Here is a 19,999-nt window from a genome sequence, read left to right on the forward strand (position 1 = left end):
GTATGACAAGACCCTCTACCTGTGGGAGTAGGTCACTGTGCACCAAAGAGCAGCATCCCCATGGATGGTATGCTGTGCCGCATCCCAGTGCCTGCTGCATCCCGTGCTTCAGACCTGCTCCTCTTTTCCTTTCTCTGCAGTGTGCCAGGAGTCAGCCCACGCCAACAGACAAGGCTGTGGGCAGATAAAAGCTTATGGGAAGGTGGTGTTTATTTGGATGTCAAATGTTTTTCCCTCCTGGTGCATGGTTCCTGCTGCTTCCCCCTTGCTGGCCAATCCATGCTTTCTCTGCCTGGTTTGAGGCAGTTTGGTGCTGATTGCTCTTAGTCAGCATGGCTCCCACTGTTCAGCTGGATATTTTGATGCATGACACTTGAAAATCAAAGGCAAGATCTCTCCAGCTGAATCACCGGATGTGGAGGGAGCAGTGGTCACTGCTGGTATCTCACCTGCAAAAAATGCCCTGTAGGTCATCAGAGTCAGTCCCACGGCTGGTAATTACACACGAGTCACCTGGGCTTGCAGCTGGGGCATTATAACAAGATTTATTGTTTTTCTTCAGAAGTGGTTTCTAACTGGCATTGGAGCAAATCAAAGCGGGGTGAAATCAGCTTGAACTGTGCAGTTTGCTCCTCTGTAGTTTCCTTGGTGTCTGGATGGACATGGAGCTCTACAGCTGGCACTGCTTATGTGCTGCTTGTTGGAGAGCTTTCAAAGAAAAGCTTAGAAGCCGTAGAAGGGCATTTTCTTCTGCAATACTTCATGGTGTTTTACCTGAGTGATTTATCTTTGAATGTTTTCCTCTTTTGTAGCAGTTTCTAGTCTTGCAGTTGAGGACTTGGCCCTTTATTTGAGCTGAACTAAACTGGCTTTTGTTGTAAGCTTGCCCAGGATTTTCAGTTGGGCTGAGGGGTCCTAGGCAGGTTGCTCTATGGTGATCCTCTGTGCCTCCCTTCAGGAGGGCTCCCGAGAGCTCCCTGAAGGGGGTAACTTTGTATTTTGGCTTGGGTTGTGACAGAAAAGACAGCCTTTCAAGTACCAGAATTCTTTTTCATTAAGAGTTTATTCACCTTTCTGGTGTATTGGTTTAGATCTCAGTGGCAATGACTTCAGCTCAGAAAGCAAAACATCACAGAATAGAATCCCAAAATTATTTGGGTTGGAAGGGACCTCTAAAGCTCATCTCAATCCAGCTCCTGCCATGGGTAGGGACACCTTCTGCTAGACCAGTTACTCCAAGCTCCATCCAACTTGGCCTTGAACACTTCCAGGGATGGGAGGTCCACAACTTCCCTGGGCAACCCGTTTCAGTGTCTCACCACCCTCACAGTAATATATCCTCTATATCCCTGCTCTCTTGTCCTGCCCTCAACACTAAAGCTGTTCCTTGTTGTCCTGTCACTGCACTACACTGTCCTTGTAGAAGGTCCCTCTCCAGCTCTCTTGTAGCCCCTTTAGCTACTAGAAGGGCTCCCCAGAGCCTTCTCTTCCCAGGCTGAACAACTCCAACTTTCATCAAATCATTACTTGAATGACTGATTTTAATCTTGCTTTGCAACTAGCTTTTTTTCTTGATGACAGGGTGATTGCTCTTGTAGACTGGCTGGGAATGAAGAAGCCCCTTCTTCCTGGCTAAATAATAGCTGTAAAAACCCAATTAAAAGTGATGTAGCTCTACTGGTATCTGTGCAAATTCTAATAGTTTGCAGATTTTTGTGTAAATTTTATTTAGTAGATGACTTATGAGCCAGGTGTATTTGGATGTCCAGGCATATTTGGATGGCGATAGGAATTCCAACACAAAAAAACCCTATTCTAATTTATTTAAAATAAGTGGCTGGTGACTGGACAAGCTATTTCTGGGATAGGGTGCCCAGGCTGGAGAAAATCCATCTAGTGCCTCTCCTCTGCTTCTGAGAGAGTCATAAAGATGCATGAGGTTTGTGGTGGGGTCCTGAGCCCCGTGGGAAAGCCTTTTGCATTTGTCTGGGGTCCCTGGAGCCAGGAGCTGGTACCTGCCCCTCTGACTGGTTTGTCACCCCTTTGCTGTGGGAAGGGAGCTGCCTGGGATGGCTCTGTCATGGGTTTAGGATTAAACCTCCTTCTGGACTCCTTCCAGGTTGCTTTCTCAGGTCTCTCCTATCCAAGTGTGGTAAATTCCAGCTGGATGGGATCTTTTCCTCCCTCTGGCAGTGCTCCTTCCCTTACCTCTTCCTCAACAACCTGAGTGTTGTCCCTTGTGGCAGCGTCTGTGGGCCTCCATCCTCCAGCACTGCCTCCTGCTGTGCCTCACTAGCTCTTCAGCTCATCACCATCATATAATGCAGTTCCTGACGAAGCCAGCACAGCCAGCTCCCAAGGAGGGCTGTGAGGGACACCCAGCCTGTCTCCTCCAAGATGCACACCTAAACTTTGTACCTATTTTATTTGTAAATAATTGCATTCTCTGAGCAACACAATAACGCAGATGAAGGTCCAAGCCACCCAAAGGGTTTTGTGGAAGATCAAACCTACCCTGAGCAGCCAATGGCTCCTTTGGCCAGTATTTGGTACCCAGCAGGGCATCTTGGGATCATGGCATCTGCTTGCATTTCTTTTGCCGCAGCCATAGATTTGTGTTTCACAGATTGTGTGGCTAGCTGGATTATAAATTATTCATGACAGGCAACTTATCGTGTTTATCTGGAATAATTGAGCAATTAAGTCTGTTTAGGTATGTAAAAAGATTGTGCAGTGGCTTGTCTATCTTCAGGCCCTGAATTCTGCAAGAGCATTTGTTACATATTTAATCCAGAATAACAACAACAACAAAAAAAAGGCAGAAGATACACTGTGCTTGGATGCACTGATCCACTATAATGTGTTCATTCACACAAGTTTTTCATTCCAGTGGCTTCACTCATAAATACACACTGGCCCAGGATAAATCAGACTTAACTTGGCTCCTTCAGTCTGGGGAAGGTGTGAGGCCATAACACCAGGTCTGCAATCCTGTCTCTGAGAACACTCTGGGCTATTTATGCCAGCATCAGAATTGTTTTTAGTGTTTAAAACCCTCCATCCTAGACATGTGGGTCAGAGGATCGTGCTCCTCTCCGCCCTCATCACTGCTGTGCTGTACTCAGATGTTGATGCTGCCAAGGTAATGGAAAGTTTGGGGGTGAAAAGACCTTTAAATATTCAAGAGTGCTTAGTTTAGTCCCTGAGCTACAGCCATTATCTCTCATTGCTGTAATTGTCCAGGAGGGTTCCCAAAGGAGCTGGGAGCTCATGAGCAAGGCTGCAACAGGGACAACTCAGGGCTGAATAAATGTGAGCCATGCAGTAAATGGATGATTTTATTCTGTGTTACTAATAGGAAACTGGGCTGCTCTTAAATTAATCTGTTATAAGTCTGTTTTCTGGGAGCAGCCTGTGCTCTTTTACAGCATTATAGCTGTGAATTGCATCGCTGCTGCACATGACACCCTGAGAAGCCCCGTGGCCTCATGTATTCCACTTCTTTGAGCAGGAGATACCAGGGAATGGAAAGTTTTGAGCTCCTCTGCTCCCTCGCAGGCTGCTATTTCAGTTCTGCAGGAGACAATGAGTGAGCAGGACCGGAGGCTCCTGTTACTCGGGACGGCTGTCCTTCGGCTGGCGGCAGGGCACGGGAGCAGCAGCAGAAAAAGGCAAAGCGAGCCATTAGGCTTTCCTTGGCTGAGAGGGCTCCCGTGGAAGTCCCACATTACGGAGCGAGAGAGACCTGGGGCTGCACTTAGAGCACCTCGGCGTGCAGAGCTCGGGAGGTTAAAGCCCGGGGTGAGCTCTCTGCCATGCTCCCTGCCCCGGCCCAGGGGACAGCGTCCTCCCAGCACGTACAGACGTCCAAACCTTTCATGCGCTCCCGCGGACGGGGAACAAAGGCTGTCTAAACAGGAGCTAGTGAGGCAGCAAATCGCACAAGAAACCTTCCTTAATGAACTGGAAGGACTTGTCCCTTTGCCTCGGGCGGCAGCACTGCCGGCGTGCTTAGCTAGGCAGCGCCTTGTTTGGCAGGGGGACCCGCGCTTCGGGGGGAGCAGAGGAGCAGTGCTGGGTCTGGCGGTGGAAAGGTTTCCTCTGCCCATCTGCTCCTCTCTCGCCAGCAAGGGCGAGCAGTGAAGGAGGGGATGCTCTCACTTCCTGAGGAGCTAGCATCTCCATCGCTGCCTTAGCCATGGGGGATACTGCCAGGGAGCACCGTCCTGCCTGTGACAGCGGATCGAGGTTAGTTGCAAAGCTGTTGGGCATGCAGTTATTTCCTTTGATCATTCACTTCATCCCTGTGTCCGTGGTTGCGTGGTGTGGGGAAAGATGGACCAAGCAGCGAGGTGCAGGAGCTGGAGGTTGTCTTTGAAACCCAGGGGGTCTGCAGAGCCTTGTGGGGGTCAGTGCCTCCTGACACGTTTTGGGGAGAGGAGATGTGCTCAAATTGGTTGGTTCAGGGAGTGCTAACCAGAGAGAGGAAACTGATTGAGAAGTGACTCATAGGATGAAATGGCACTGTCTTATTCCGCAGCTCGATTCTCTGGACAAACGTGGTTTCCCATCTGTTATTTGCAGAGAAGGAGATGAGTTTGGGGGTTGGTTCCTCTCGCTCGCCAGCAAGCGAGCAAGTTGATTATTTTCTGGCAAGCATTAGTAGGATGATTACTGACTGCTCCGGTGGCTTCCCCTTCTGGGCAGGAGTGCCAAGGACTGGATTTTATTTATATTGAGATGTTTGAAGATAAAGATGAGCATAAGGTGGCCTTTTTCACAAGTGACTCGGTGTCTCAGTGACCAATTCCCCTGTCAATTAAGTGCTGAAACACTCCTAATCGCACATTTTCTCTGGAGCCCTGGGTTCTCCTCAAACTGTGCTTTAGATTTGGACCAGGAAGCTTCAACCCACGCTGCCTGCATGTTTGCATCCGCCTCCTCTCCACCTGGATGCGGGCGTGAATTCTGGTGATGTCTTGACATGCAGCCCGGCCCCGGGCACACAACAACTCCCGTGCCTTGGGCTGCTTGTGGTCCTCCCAAACCACCTCAGGAGACTCCATCTCCTGGTGCTATCCATCCCCCTTGGCTCAGACCCTGGCTGATATACCACATCACAGCCTCCCACAGGATGCTTTTAGACTCCTCACTGCATTTGCATGTAGGCTGTGCACTGATCCAAACAACCAGGGCTGCTTTTGCTGCCCTCCACACACGAGCTCCATGGCAAGCTGTCCCTGCACTGCTGTAGGAGAACTCAGTGACAGAACCATAGAAGGGTTTGGATTGGAAAGGACCTTCAAGATACCTTGTTCCAATCCCCTACCATGGGCACCTTTCACTAGATAAGGTTGTTTGGGGCCCCATCCAACCTTTACCTCAAACACTTCCTGGGATAGTTTAGTTCTGCTTTAAAACAACCCCAAAACTTCAGAAAAAGGCATGTACTGGCATTTGTCATAAGCTTTACCAGCCAGTCTGGGATAGTATGGGAAACCTGATCCACACAGTACCTTTAGTTTTTTCCATGAATCAGTAGCTCCTCCAGGATTTGCTGAGCTTTCCTTGCTCTCCTGCAGCCATTCCCACCTCCTGCCTTCCCAGCAGTATCCCAAGCTCCCCACCACAACTTGCTGTTCCCTCTGTTCTCTAGCCGAGGGCTGCCTTCTAGCACTGCCTCTTCCCTTAGATCAGGATGTTGTTTAATTGTAGAGTATGTAGCTTTGGCAGATTTCAGCGTGACAATGTAAAACACAAGACATGCCCCCTGGAGAGTTCCTCAGGAGTGGATCCAGGAGGCATGGAGGGAAGAGACATTTTGCTGACTGGCTGATTTTGTGAGACAACAGTTCTTCATGTGCAGGCAGAGCTGCTGAGCAGAAGACACTTAAGGACACTCTCAGGCAGGACACTGGCAGCTCTCGGGAGAGGCCAGGTTGTTGCAATATTCCTCCAGGATAAGCCAATAGGAGCCATGAATGAAACCTTTCTCCATCCAGTCAGTGATCCTGGTGCTGAGCCTCTCTATTAGCCTGATTAACACAGTACCTTCGTTACCCAGTTCCAGCTTGGGTTATTTTTATACTCATACTGGTATCTGCAAAAGACAGAGGGAGCTGTGACTGTGGCCTTTGGGTACATCTGCTGGGGGGTGGCTTCATCTGTGGGAGCTTTGGGGAAGGGGCCCACTCAGTGCTCTTGGAATTGAAGAGCTGCTGCCAGAGGTGCCCTGTCAAGCTCTTCCCAAACATGTTTGGGAGCTTTTTGTCAGGATTTCCAGTTTTGTAGAATATTAAATATACATGTTTTGGGCAACTCACGGAAAAGCCACGTTCCTTTTCTGTTCTGAATTCCCATCAACTTGGCTTCTTGTTTTTCAGGTTGTTGTACATCTTGTCTCATGCCAAAGGATGAGTGTGGATTGTATCTTCTGCTAAACAAAACTCCTTTCCTCTGTCCTGTTCAAAATGGGCACCCTTGGATGGGATTGATAATGTTGGACTCAAGATAACTTGCGAGCCGTTCTTCCCAGTCTAAAATAAAAGTAATTTAAAAAAGGTCAGATGGACTGAACCCATTGGCCTCCTCTGACACAGGGGTGTGTAGCTAGCAAGGTCAATGGCTTTGTTTGCAGTGAGGTCTAAATGGGTAGAGCTGGTGAGGAACTATTCCATCTCAAGTCTCCAAAGTCATGAATATGGTGATCTAAACACGGTCTCTCCTTTTTGGTTTTATTATTTTTCTGTAGTAGGATAGCATCCTGGGTGACCTCCAAATGGTCCAAAATAACCAACGCTCAGCAAAGACAGAATTACTCTTTATTATAATCCTAAATTTTGGCATGAAAATATCTTGGATGTTCAATTACAATGTTTTTCTGCTTACAGGGCTCATCTTAAAGCTTCTGCCCACTGCAAAGTCTGAACTCTATACTTGAGATACTTTTAGAGCTGTATTGTCTTACCTCAGGAGAACAAAATAACCTGCACATAACCAGTGCTCCCTCACATCTCCTGGTAACAAATCCTGGGTATGGGCTATTTTCACAGTCTCCTAAAATAGGTGGTGTTAGAATAACTTCAGAAGCCTTATAAACTCAAGCTGTGTCTGCCATTTCAGTTCCTTTTTAAATGTATACTTTTCTTAGTGTTTTTCTAGATGGTTCAGAAGGTGCAGTGCAGTGCATGGGGATGGATCTTGGTCCCCCTTATGTACATGCTCTGCAGAGGGTCACAATCTAGCCCACCATGTCTGTAATTTTATATATGTGTGTGCATATATATATCCAATCTATAATTCTTACCAGTGTTTAAATCTGCACTGGGCAGAGCCAGCACGTGCTGTGGATATTGCTGCTGCAATTTTTTAAAAGAAAACGCTGATTGGAAAGTTTTCATTCCTAATGGGATTTGCAAATGGTCGGTGCTCACAGGACTGCATTGAGGGGGGAGGCACATCTGGCAGCTGTGACCTAGCAAGTGCCACTACTTGCTGACCTACCCATGCATTGGGGAATAACAAGATTTGGAAGGGGATTTTGAGGAATATTCTGGGGTGTTGAAAGGGTCGGTGGTGGGAATAGTCAAGCTGGTGGTCATGGGTATGTTGAGCACTGCATGTGAGTCTGGGGCAGGTCAGGTATCGAATACAAACATTCCAAATGTCTGTACAGATGGGATGGTTCAAGCTATCAAAGCTTGTGAGATCAGAACAGGCATAAAATACCCCATAGATTAAAGGCCTGCAAGCTTTACCTCCCCGAGTCTTCTGCTGAGCCCAACAGCATGTGTATAATTTGCTTTAATGGTTAGAAACATCTGCTGTTAAAAGTGATGCTTAATATATTTGGCTTCCATTTCCAGTCATTAGTTCTTTTTATGCCTTTTTCTGCCTAATTAACAACCTTTTAGTACCTGATATTGTTTCCACTGAATGTGCTGCTGTATCGTAATCAAGTCACTTCTTAATCTGCTCTTTGATAAACGAAAAAGATCAACCTCTTCAATTCTCTCACTTCAGACATTTTCTGCATCCCTAGAATCACTCTTACAGATCCGGTCTGTATCTCCCGCAGTGTTTTACTAATCTTCTTAAAATGTCGGTGTGGAATGGTTGAGGGCTCTGGAAGGAGTCCCTTGGTGCTGGAAGAGGAGGCTGAGCCACCTCCTCACTCCTACTTCCAGCTGCAGGCTTCCTGCACAGAGTGAGTACAGGTTTGCCAAGCAGTAGAGACTCATCATCATCGACATTTAAGATATGGGGGTCTGGAATGAGATGATCTTTAAGGTCCCTTCCAACCAAAACCATTTTGATCTGTGGTTTTACCAAAATCCACTGTGTGTGAGTGGTGGTGGCCACAGTGAGATGATGATATCTTGGCAGTGGTGAATTCTCAATTGCCCCCAGTTCAACCAGGTAACCAGTTTGAAATCCATTTAGCATATTCACTATTCATATTCTATAGTGCTTTTTATTTTTGTCAGCATGTCATACATTACTAGGTCAAAACACCTTTTGGACATCAAGGATATTGCTTCTGTGCATTATTAATATCAGATGTGCAGAGAATAAAATCAGGTTTGCTTTGCCGTGACCTATTTTTCCTAAAACCATGTTGATGAGCATATTTGTGTGTCCTTCAGTTCTCTGCACTGTCTTTCTGCCTTGGACAGATGTCTGGCTCCCAGTCCCCTTCAGGCCATACCTTTGCCTTCTTGGATATTCAAGCCTAAGACTCTTCCAACCTCCTAAAATTTCCTCTTATAAATGAACATCAGCACACAGCAGTTTTCTTAGTTGTCTTTGAGCTCTTGGATGTGAAATTATTCAGTTCTGCCAAATTTAAATATCTTTTGGTGCTGGTAGATGTTGAATGTTCTTCTCAATTGCTAATAAGATGGAAACACATCATCCTTATGACGAGTGTTATCCTGCTTTTTTCGAAATGTTCCAGGACAGTGATTACAGCATGTCCATCATATCTGTCTCATTAACAGCTCTCCCATCTCCACCCAGTGATGGACCCCTGTCCTTCTTTCTAGGAAGAGTCTGGGTATAAATGTTTACTAATCCAACCCCTGAAACTTTTGCTTTGGTGAAGAACTGGGCAAACAGGACACAGAAATAGATGGAATGGGATTATTTCATTGACTTGCATCACCATGCTCTAAATGCTTCTCTTCTTGCTTGCAGACTCATCATGCAGGGGGAAGATGCCCAGAAAACAGTAGAGAGAAATAGTGGAAAAGAGTATTAAAAGAATAATTTATCCTACTATTTCTTTATCACCCAGGCTTTTCCCTTCTCTTTTCTCTTTCCTGGGGGAAGGATCTTTGGCGAGACAACTCAGCTCTTCCTCTTTGCTATCTTCCCTGCAGCATCCTTTAAGTTGTCTTTGATCTGTGTAACCCACACAGTGTGTCATCAGTTGCATCAGTGGAGGCCGGCCAGGCAATTTGTGATAATCCCAACTCAATTTACATTTCAAATGCTTGCTCTGGGAGCTCATGCCCCACTGTATTCCCTGCAGCTTTCTCCTGCTCCTCAGGACAGATGTTCCTCAGCAGTTGCTCACCACGTCACCAAGGGCAATTGTATGCTCCTATCCCATCTAAAACACCCTCTGGCTTTTTCCTATCTGTGTTGTAGGTTCATTGTGAAAAGTGAGAAAGCTACAAAGATCCCATTGTTTCTCAGCCCTGAGCTCAGGGAGATCCTGGTGGGCTTGTCCATGAGCCCTACACAGCTCCTGTGGCCACAGAACCCAAGCCACAGCCTCCCAGTGCCTGGGTTTTCCTGGAGGAGCCTCAGCCAAGGGCAAAGTGAGCACTGTGTGTGGCACAGGGAGGGAGTGGATCTCTTCTTCCCCCAGTTTCCACCTCACTACGGGTCTTAAAGTGCGGGTAAGGAGATTATGCGGAGAGGGAAGATTTGAATTTCTTGCATCCTGGGAACAAGAACCTGAATAGAAAGGATTGGTTCTCCCTTAATTTGAGCTGATGGGGATGGTGGGCAAAGCTGATGGGATTTTGGTAGACACTGTCTTGAAATAGAATGGTGGGAAGAAATTCCAGGGGGTGTGAAAGCAAAAATAACGCGAGAAATTCTGGATGTCAGAAGAGAGACTGCAAGACCCTAAGAAATTATAAAAACTGAAATACTATTTTCAGGAGCTAAATATAATGTGGTTCCTTTGGAACAGCTTGGAGAAACAACAATGTAGCGCAAAATTGCTGGGGAAAATTGAGGCTGTTTTCACTCTGAGTGAAGGACTCAAGTGGAGGCTGGTGTAGAGGGTGGCGTGGGAGCTCAGCAAGCACAGGGAAGACTGGGAAGAGCACAGAGCTGACGTGCAGCCAGGTTTGTAAGGTGATGGGAAGAGCTTTGCTGGAGGCAATGCCGAGCCTTGGCATCCAGCAGGTGCTGGGCAGAGAGGGGAAGGGGCACGGTGGGCAGGTAGAGGTTCGTTCATCCACCCCCCCCAAATTTGACTACATCTTACCCAGCTGATTTGATTTCCTCTGTTTTTAAAAGTTTATTATTTGAAGGCTGGCCTTGACAAGAACCCTTCTGGGATGGGACTTGTAAGGAGGCGTTTATCTGCCTCGCCTTTAGAGGACTTGCCATCATGTCCCATCGTGAGACTTACGATAACACCCAACTGTATCTGCAGGCAGCTCCTGTGAGCAGAAGAAGGTTGAAGTGTGCCTGCTGTGTGGCTGGAGTGTAGGGGGAAAAACCCTATGGCCAGGTTATGAATCACCTGTGCCTCCAGCTGTAGGACCAAGCAGACCTGGAGCTGTGGGGCTAGGCAAGGTGATTAATGTCTCTGCAGTGGGGATTAAGCTGAGCCTTAGAGATGATCTGTAGCACTGGAATGAAGGGATGGCTTCTGGAGTGAAAGGCAAGAAAATCCACACCTCGTGCAGTGGGTGCGGGCCTGTGGAATGTGCAGCTCCGAGACAGCGCAGGGACCAGGAGCTGTCAGGTGCTGCCCTTGCCAGGCTCTGCATCTGCTTGTCCTCGATGCTGCTCCAGTTTTTTGGGAATGTTCTGGTCGTTTTTGCCACCTTAATTGCTTGTCTTGGAGAAGTCTTTTGCAAGCAGACCTGGCTATCCTGCTGACTGTGCTGTATATTAATACTTGTGAAGCCACTGAGCATCCTGGTGATTTCTCATATGGAAAGGCTCTACAGCCTCTTTAATTAACTTAATTTAGACATTAGTGTGTCACAGGGAACATCTCTCATGGGGAAAGTCTTTCGTTTATCACCACTTAGCCAGGGAACGTTCTATTTTTCATTTGCATTCAAAAGTTCACTGCGGTGAGAGTGAAAAATCAACCCTTTGCTCCCCAACCCGCACTTTGCCTTCCTAGAAGTGCAGATGCATTGTGCAAGGAGCAGCACTCTTTGCTGTCCCTTATAGCATTTCAGTGCCAAATTTTGAGGTGCAATATCACAACCACTGCACTGATTCCAGAAAAGCCATCTCTGCCAGCCCCAGGGAAGCATTCGGCATGACACAGTGGTATTTCCTCTTTTGGCCATGGCTATTCTCTGTGCTAGTTCTGGTCACCAAGCAGGAGGAAAAAAATGGGTTTTGGGGAGGTGATGGGACTAGGAGCCCTCGGAAATGCCCCTCTTTCCCCAGGAGAGGCAGAGCCTCATGGCAAGCAGTCGCTTCGCAGCAGAAGCCTTGGAAACAGACCAAGGCTAATTAAAGCTGGCGTTCACGCCGGCATGCTGTGCCGTGGGTACCTGTGACAGATGGGGGCTGCTTGCCCTGGCTGCGAGGTACTGCTATTTGAGAACATGGTACAAAAATGTTTTTCAGGGGCTGATGGCTGGTTCCTATGGCTATGTGGGGTCTGTTGAAGGGGAGCTAAGGGTGTGCTGGGGCTGCCTGCAGGCAGCTGTTACCTGCCCATCACTCACTGCCCATGTCCTCTCTTTGACTCACAGGTGAAGGAATGGCTGTGCTTGAACTGCCAGATGCAGCGGGCGCTGGGGATGGACATGACCACCGCTCCTCGCTCCAAGAGCCAGCAACAGCTACACTCCCCTTCGCCGTCCCCCTCCCAGTCCCCAGCCAAGCAACCACCTCCCCCAGCTGCAGATAAGACCCCACCAGCCCCCCGCCCCCTGCAACAAGAGCCACCCAAACCTCAGCCCACAACGCCTCAGAGGGAACCGCATGGCCAAGGACAGCCAAAACCTCAGGAGGCGGCCAGGTCCTCCCCACAGCATCAGGCCAGGTCCTCCCCACAGCATCAGGCCAGGTCCTCCCCGCAGCATCAGCAAGCCAAGCCTTCCCCCTCCGAGCAGAGAAAGATGCCAGGAGATGTGGGGGCAAAGCCTGCTGCCCCGGCCCCCGGGGCTGGAGCACCAGAGCAGCCCCAGGAGGGGCTCACAGGGAAGCTCTTCGGCTTCGGGGCATCCCTCCTGACCCAGGCCAGCACACTCATGTCTGTCCAGCCAGAGGCCCCTGCTCCAAGCCAGCCGTCTCCTGGCAAAGTGCCTCCAAAAATTGTCTTCAGCGATGCCAGCAAAGAGGCTGGTCCCAAAGCCCCTGAGGCACAGGGCCGGGCTGGTGCCGCACCAGCAGGGAAGCCGGGCAAACCGGAGCAGGGTGTCAAGCCAAAGGAAGTGCCGAAAGCAAGGGTGTCATGCCCCCTCTGCAAGGCGGAGATCAATGTGGGCTCCAGTGAGCCCCCCAACTACAACACCTGCACAACCTGCCGGCAGCAGGTCTGCAACATGTGTGGCTTCAACCCCACGCCTCATCTTGTGGAGGTAAGGGGGCTGGCAGGGGTGGGTGTCTTCTGATCCAAGGGTGCATGCTCTCTCCGTGCTTAAAATGGAGAAAAGATGGAGTGCTTGTGTTCAAAAGTCTATAAAAAAAGCCTTTAAGGGATTGCTGAAACCAAGCTCCTCCCAGGGGAAGCCAAAGGGCTTGAATCCACCTCTTGGCAAAGACATGGATTTCATGAGTATACACCAATTCCATGGTGGTTTCATGCAAGGAGCAGACCAAGGCATAGCTGCTGTTAAGGGCACTCCCAGTAGGGCCCTCTGCTCCCCAAAGGTGTCCAAGAGTGCAGAAATTGGAACAGGTCATGCAAGTGCCAGAGTCACCAACTCGCATCCTTCTCCTGTTGCTGTGGATGGATGCTTTGGCCAGACTTAGGATGAGGCTAGTGGGGGCTGTTCTGCAGCTCCTGCAGTCTCAGATGGTGAGGCTGCAAGGAAAATTATACAGAGGGAGAAAGTGCTAGGGCCTCAGCAAGAGGAGCCTGGGCACAGGGCAACAGAATGGACTTAACATGGGGTGGATGTGAGAATGTCCAGTGTTGTTTGGATGTGAATTGGATGTGTATCCTGCAGCCCGCTGAGATGGAGTGCAATGACAGGAGAAGGGAGGTTGAGATGGTCTGCAGACCACCCCATCTTAGCTGTTGTAGTTGAGAATGTCTGAATTGTTGTGATGCCCACCCAGATAATCTTTCCAAGCACCACAAAAGCACCTTAGCCAATTCTACCCACTGGCGTCTGGAGAGGAGAGTGGTGCAACCAGTTCAGATGGAGCATCCTCCTACCCCTTCTACATTGGAAGCTAGGGAGGGAGATCTTCCCGACCCTTGGAGAAGGCCTCTGTTAAAGCCTAGACCTTTACCCCTCCTGTACAAGTGATTTGAGACCCTGACCAGAGGAGGCCCAGAGCTTGCTGCTGGAAGTGCTGCATCTCACAGCCAGTAAGACATGGAATTGATAACATCAGCACATGGAGAAGTTAATGGGAACTTGAAATGACCAGAAGTAGGATTGCTAATCTTGGCTCCATTCCACAGCAGATAATTACATTTTATGTCCCTAGCACCTCCCTGCAGTTTCAATTACACCCAGTAATTTTCTGTTCTTCCTGAAGCTGCTGCTGCTGCTCACGGTCACGGTTGCAGTGGTGGAGACGCCTTCCCAGAGTGTGTGTGGCAGTGCAAGCCCCCCATATGGCCATCTCCACATACATAATGCTGTTTTCAATGCCAGTGCTCTGCTCCTGCTGTTTCTCCCACCACTGCCTCCTCCCTGCCCCGAGGGCTTGGGTGAGGAAAGGTGTCCAAGTGTTTGTTCTTTGGGTAGGGCTGAACCCCGTGTTGCCATGCCCCTGGGCAGGCATGCATTCCCAGGCTCCAGAAAGCTCATGGATTGGTGAAAAGGCTTTAACAGGCTGCTGGCTCCTGGCTACTAATTAATTAATTAGAGAATTAATTTGGGGTTGGGTTGTAGCCAGTAACATGGTGATCTCTGCATGTACTGGGGAAAGGTGAGCTCTCCTCAGTGTTTGTCTCCAGGGTCACTAGCTGACACCTGGTATTAAATTTCAGATTTTGAAGGCTGGACTCTGCCTGGGTTCCCTCAGCTCTTGAGCAAATGCCTTCAAACACCCTTGGCAAACCCACCCTTGCATGTATGTCCTTCTTAGTGTTTCTTGCTGCAGCTCATCGCTGCAATTTCTATGAGCCTTCACATACAGAGTAAAGACCCACAGCAAGGTCTTACCCAGGCTTTGTGCTGTCATGGGTTTTGTTTCCCTTTACACTGAACCTTTATCCAGCTCAGCATGGTTGGGTTGGTTTATGGGATTTATTTTTATAAGAGTTGAGAAAGAAATGCAACACTTGTGCTGTGAATGTTTTTAACAAAAAACTTCCTGAGGAAAGGAAAACATTGCAAGGTCTGTTAATGCGGTTGGGCTTCAGGTTTTGTTGATCTTCTGGGAAAATTGCTCTGTGGTCTGATTTCTTTTTGCCTGCAGCTCACATGGGCTTGTCCCAAGCCCTGAGATTCATGCAAATACCAAAACTCACTCTTTGAAGTAGTGAGGCTTGATCCATTAATTACTTGATGAATTAGGACCTTGGCTATAAGCTGCCTTTGGAAGTTGTGTGAAAACTAATGAGGGACTTGATCCCGAGTCTGGTAAGTGCAGAGGAGCATGAACTGTGGGTGAGATGAGCAGCACACTCTGTATGCACTCCTGGAGCCTGAACAAGGCTTCAGCCTGGCTCGAAACAGCCACAGGGAGGGAGAGGGCATGGCCCACAGTGGCCTGGTTTTTAGAGGAAGGATGGAGGTTTGCAGGAAAATAGTGCTAAAACCATGCATTTCTTGCAAATAAAGTATTGCCACTTCGAGAAAGCGAGGAAGACTGTTGCCCCTATTTGCAATCCCCTAAAACTTCTGATTTCCCTGAAAAGATGTGTTATTATACCCATGATATTTTCATTCCCATCCCACTCCTGATCTAAAGATGGAGTCGGAGGCTCTGTGTCCCTGCCGTCCCCTCCCACCCTCTGCAGCTGCCTGGGGAGGTATCCAAGGAGCTGCCTCCTCCCCAGCACTCTGTTCAGCCAAGTGCACTCAAACCTACCAAAACACAAAAAAATACTAAAAGTGCTGTTTTGCTGTGGACCTGCTGGATGAGCTGCATAGGTGCTGAGCCACCCAAAGAAAAGGGTAACTTGTGCTTCCCTTATTCTCCTTGCACCGCTATAGACTGATGCTTATGCAGGTGAAGAATGCTTCCAAGAGTATCCCACCTAGGAGAAGTAGGGTGGTGCCTCTGAGCCCAGAGTTTCCACAAGATCTGCCAACAAGGCTGGCTTTCCTCTGGCCTTGGGTCTTGGTGGGTGTGATCAGAAGGTGCTGGTGAGGACTGGAAGCCTAGGGCATGTGAAGAGTTTAGGGACAAGAGTGGCATTTTGGCAGTACATCCCAGGAGAAGCGTGGGGACTGTTCTTGTGGCTCTGGAAGCTGTGGGTGATCAGCAGAGGAAGTCCAAAAGTGTGCATGACCTCCACTTCCTCTGCTTCCTTGCCGTGGTACACATTACCCAGCTTTAAATAAGTTGTTTATGTGAACTACCAGGAGTACAGGTGTCTGGAGCTTCCTCCCACCTCATCACACCTCCTCCAGGAGCTGGATCTTGGGAGCGGTGCTATGAGGTGTTCTCAAGCCAGAGCTGACACTTTGGGACTCTTCCAAATTCCCTACAGCCTCATCCCAGTGCCATGCAGGAAGGGAAGAGGTTTTTGTTGCCAGAAGACCAAGCACTGGGTCATTTCACTGGGGATTTAGGAAATCACTCCTGTTCATGGCAGAGTCTGCTGAGGGAACAAGTGATCTGGCATGAGTTGGCTTGCAGTGTGATCGCCCTGTGCTTGCATTATGTTCTCCCAGTAACCCCGGTTGACCCCAATTGACTCCAGGGGTTTTGTATTAAGGAACAAATGAACTATGTATGTTGTGTTACTAAATAAACATGGCAGGATGCCCCTTTGCCTAATTAACCAGCCTGAAACAGGAGCAGTGACAAGTTTCATTGCAGAACACTGCTGATTCCCAGGTACCAGGCTGCGACCTCCAGTGGGCACCTGACCCTCAGGAGGGTCCTCTTACTGGTTTGTGATACTCACCATACGCCATCCAGATTCCTAAAACTTTTTTTCCCTTGATTTCCCCACGCATTGTGAAAAACATCCTATTTTTATAATGCTTGTGTTGTCATGGGAGGTGCTGCTGTGTTGCCTCGTCTGGTCTCACTAGTTAATGCTGTTGGGTGCCTTATTACATACATTACATGCATATATAATATAGTATATGCCTATCATATGATGGTGAGACACTGGAACAGGTTTCCCAGAGAAGCTGTGGACTTCCCATCCTTGGAAGTGCTCAAGGTGAGGTTGGGTGGGGCTTTGAGTAATCTGGTCCAGTGAATGGTGTCCCTGCCCATGGTAGGGGAGTGGAATGAGATGAGCTTTAAAGTCCCTTCCAATCCAAACCATTCTGAGATTATCCTGGATGTGATATCACAAGGTATCACAGGAGCAGTGTTTGCTTGAGCCATTCATGGGTTCCCTTTCTGCTGCTTCCCTTATACCAGCCAAGTACAAATCAGCCCTTTCAGATGGATTTCTTTCAAAGAGCTTGTGAATCACTGTATCAAATACTGTCTGGAAAGCCCCGGACCTCTCTTTTCATCATGATCCAGGAGCTCCCACTGGATAAAATTGGTCCCTTAGCAGAACAGCTCCCCAGGGTAGGATACTGCCCTGCTCAGGTTCAAGATGCTGAGGATGGGGCTGACCTGCCCTACTTGCAGAAGCAACGGTGGCAGTTTCTGCACTCAGCTGCAGGGAGGAATGCCTGGGAAAAGGGACTTCAGGGAGATGAAAAAAGCTCAGTGAGATCAGCCCTTGTGCAGAACAGGGTGTCACTGCCGGCAGCCGGAGGGCAGGTTAGAGAAGGAGAGCTGAGGAAAGGTTTTGTGCCAAAATTATTTTGGTGTCGGCACATAGGTTTCAGAGAAGAGCTAAAAAGAGAGCAGGGAGGAGCGTTGGGCTCTTGCCTCACCTGCCCTCGCTGCGGGGTGGGGGGGTGGCAGCCACGAGCCTGTATTCAACTCCCGGTGTGCCGTGCCTCCCTGCCCCCTTCCCAAGGGTCCCTGCTCTCGCTAGGAATGTAATTAGCTCCTAGCCAAAGAGGATTAGCCGGGTTAAGAGAGAGCCTCCAGCTCAGCACTGTCCTGGGGTAGAAATCCCAGCCCCGGTCTGGCGTCTGGGGCCATTTCCCCCTCCTTCCAGGCAGAAAAGCAGGATATCTATGCCTTAAGAAGAACTTGCCTCCTGTTCTCTGGAGCACAGGTAGTGTCTGTGCTGGGGATCCAGCAGCTCTCCATTTCAGTGAGCCCCATGTTCTTCCTCGGTGCCATGGTCAGAAATGCTTCCTAAAGAGCCGCCTGCCTGCGTGGGGTGACAGGGAGGGTGGGGTGCAAGCAGGGACAGGGGCTTTACGTTTTCAGGCCTCATTTTTCCATAGGAATCCAGGTCCTCTTATTGTCCTGTTATTCCTACCAGGCTCAAAGGGCAGCAGGGACACGCTCTGCAGCTCCTCATGGAGCAGGGAGCAGCTGTTGTCAGTCACTCTTTTGAGGCTGTTTTCCCTGAAATCGAGTGTCCTGCAATGAAAGCTTGGCACTGTCCCTGGAGCTCAGATGGGCGCTAGGATGGCCCAATCCCCTTTCCGGGGACAAGATAAAGAGCAAAGTGCCACTCTTGAAAGGTGGACAGGGGCTTGGACCCTGGAGTTTTCTGCAGGAAAAAGAGGTAGCCAGAGATGCAGGCCACAGGGTGCAGCAATTACTGGGTTTCTCCGAGATTTTTGTGCAGAAATAATGATTTTAAACAATACCCCAGCCCTGAGGGTATGAATATTTGGGTCAGTCACATAAACTTAAGTCAAACTGAGAGCTCTGTGTAGAGCAGCACGAGAGAGGAAGGTGGTTTCGCTGGCGTGAGCCCTCAAATCCTGTTAAGGGCTGGTAATTAACAGCTCGCTGTGACTCAGGCGTTTTCTGTGCTGCTGAACCTGCTGTAATTAAGCTGGTTCCTGCTGCTGGGCTGGGCAATACTGGGCTTCCCCACCAGCTTCTCCTACAGACACGGGGCTGGAATGGGGCTGGGGTCACTGTAACCTCACAGATCAGTCTGAATTAAGACTGGGGTCCCACCTCATGGGTTATGCGCAGCATCTGTGGGTGGTCCACTCATGCAATCTGTGTTTCTGTGCCAGACCCCACTGCTGGGTTTTCTGCAGAACCCCATTAGATGTTAGCACTGTGTCTGCTGCTGGCTCTTGTCTTCTGCTGGTTGTGGTTTTGGAGCTTCTAGGATTGCTCCACACACTGGGCTTTGCCTTGCTGAGCCTGCTCTCAGCTTCTGGCCACTTTAAAATTACCTTAAGAACTGCTGTTCCTTTCTTTAATCAGTAAAAAAGCCCAGAGCTCCAGGTTCCTTTCTTCTTTTAGCTGCAATTATATTATTAAGGGACAAATGTCAGCTGTGTGTGGACCCTGCTGATTGATACTTCGGAGGCAGCCACTGCCCACGCTGCAGATTGTTTTCAATGGTTCATAAAACTGAACTATATTTTCAGAGGAGTGGCAGTGGCTGAGCAAAGTAGGGGATTTCTGCATTCTGAATGATGATATATTTGAAGTGAATGATGCTTCCCCGATGCCAGGCTGGTTTTCCAGAGCACATTTGCTGTGCCCTAGGACTTGGAGTCACTGCCTGTTGTATTGCTGTGCTCCTGGGCTAGCAAGCTGCTGGGGCCAGCAGTGCCAAGGTGTTTCCAGAGCTGTTTTGCTGGGAAGCAAGTGGGTATGTCAGGATAAAAGCCTGAGTGCTCACCATGGCTCAGGCAGTCAAAAGATTTGGGCTTACAACAGGAAGCCCATTGGCATTGGGGAGGTCAGTATTGCTTCTGGGCCAGGTGCTGGAGGTGAGATGGGCACCAGGGCAAATGTGATCTCTGAGTCTCCATTGTAGATGTCTTTCTCAACAGCTTGTGAGAGCTCTTGGAGTCATCATCTCGCTGTGGGTTCTACTTTAATCGATGAAACTTCATCTGTGTGGTATTGATCATGGTGTTTCCTAGAAAGTGACAAGGAAAAATTTGGGGAAATGCTTTTTGCCCATATAACATGAATATGTCTTCATGGCAGCTCTTCTCCCCTGCTAAGCTTTGACAGCTTTTCTCAGGGAGTGCTTATTTTGGTAGGTGTTGCAGATCTGCTTCTCAGGGTTGATGGTATTCTGTCCGTGAAACTTCCATCCAACAGACTCATCCTTCAGAAAGTCTCTCAAGCCATCCTTGAGTAGACAGACAGGTACTGTGACCTTGCAGCAGGGATATGGACACAGATGTATGGGGTTGTCAATGTGAGGGCATTGGATATTCTCACCAGTTAGGTGCCATGAATATTAAAATTCAACAACATGGGAAGGGCCTGAGTAACTTTCCATCACCTGACTGAGGTTTCACAGTTTGGAACAGCTCCGAGAAAGGCTGAGAGAAGATCAATAACTGCCCTAATGCACCTTGTTAGGGACTTTCTTGACCTTGAGAAGCTTTGAAAAGAGTTACTGTTGTGC

General features: G+C 48.9%; 1 protein-coding gene across 4 annotated transcripts in view; it reads left to right on the forward strand.

The window, feature by feature from the left end:
• Window positions 1-19,999, forward strand: part of BSN (bassoon presynaptic cytomatrix protein) — an 89,429-nt gene that overhangs the window by 33,316 nt on the left and 36,114 nt on the right. For all 4 annotated transcript variants that reach the window (XM_085072949.1, XM_085072950.1, XM_085072951.1 and 1 more), the window contains exon 3: window positions 11,967-12,797. In XM_085072949.1, the coding sequence (XP_084929075.1) occupies window positions 11,967-12,797 (831 nt within the window). The remainder of the gene's footprint in view (window positions 1-11,966; window positions 12,798-19,999) is intronic.

The sequence above is a fragment of the Lichenostomus cassidix genome, chromosome 12 (assembly GCF_008360975.1).
Source record: "Lichenostomus cassidix isolate B80296 chromosome 12, HeHo_3.0, whole genome shotgun sequence".
In the NCBI taxonomy this organism is placed as follows: domain Eukaryota; kingdom Metazoa; phylum Chordata; class Aves; order Passeriformes; family Meliphagidae; genus Lichenostomus; species Lichenostomus cassidix.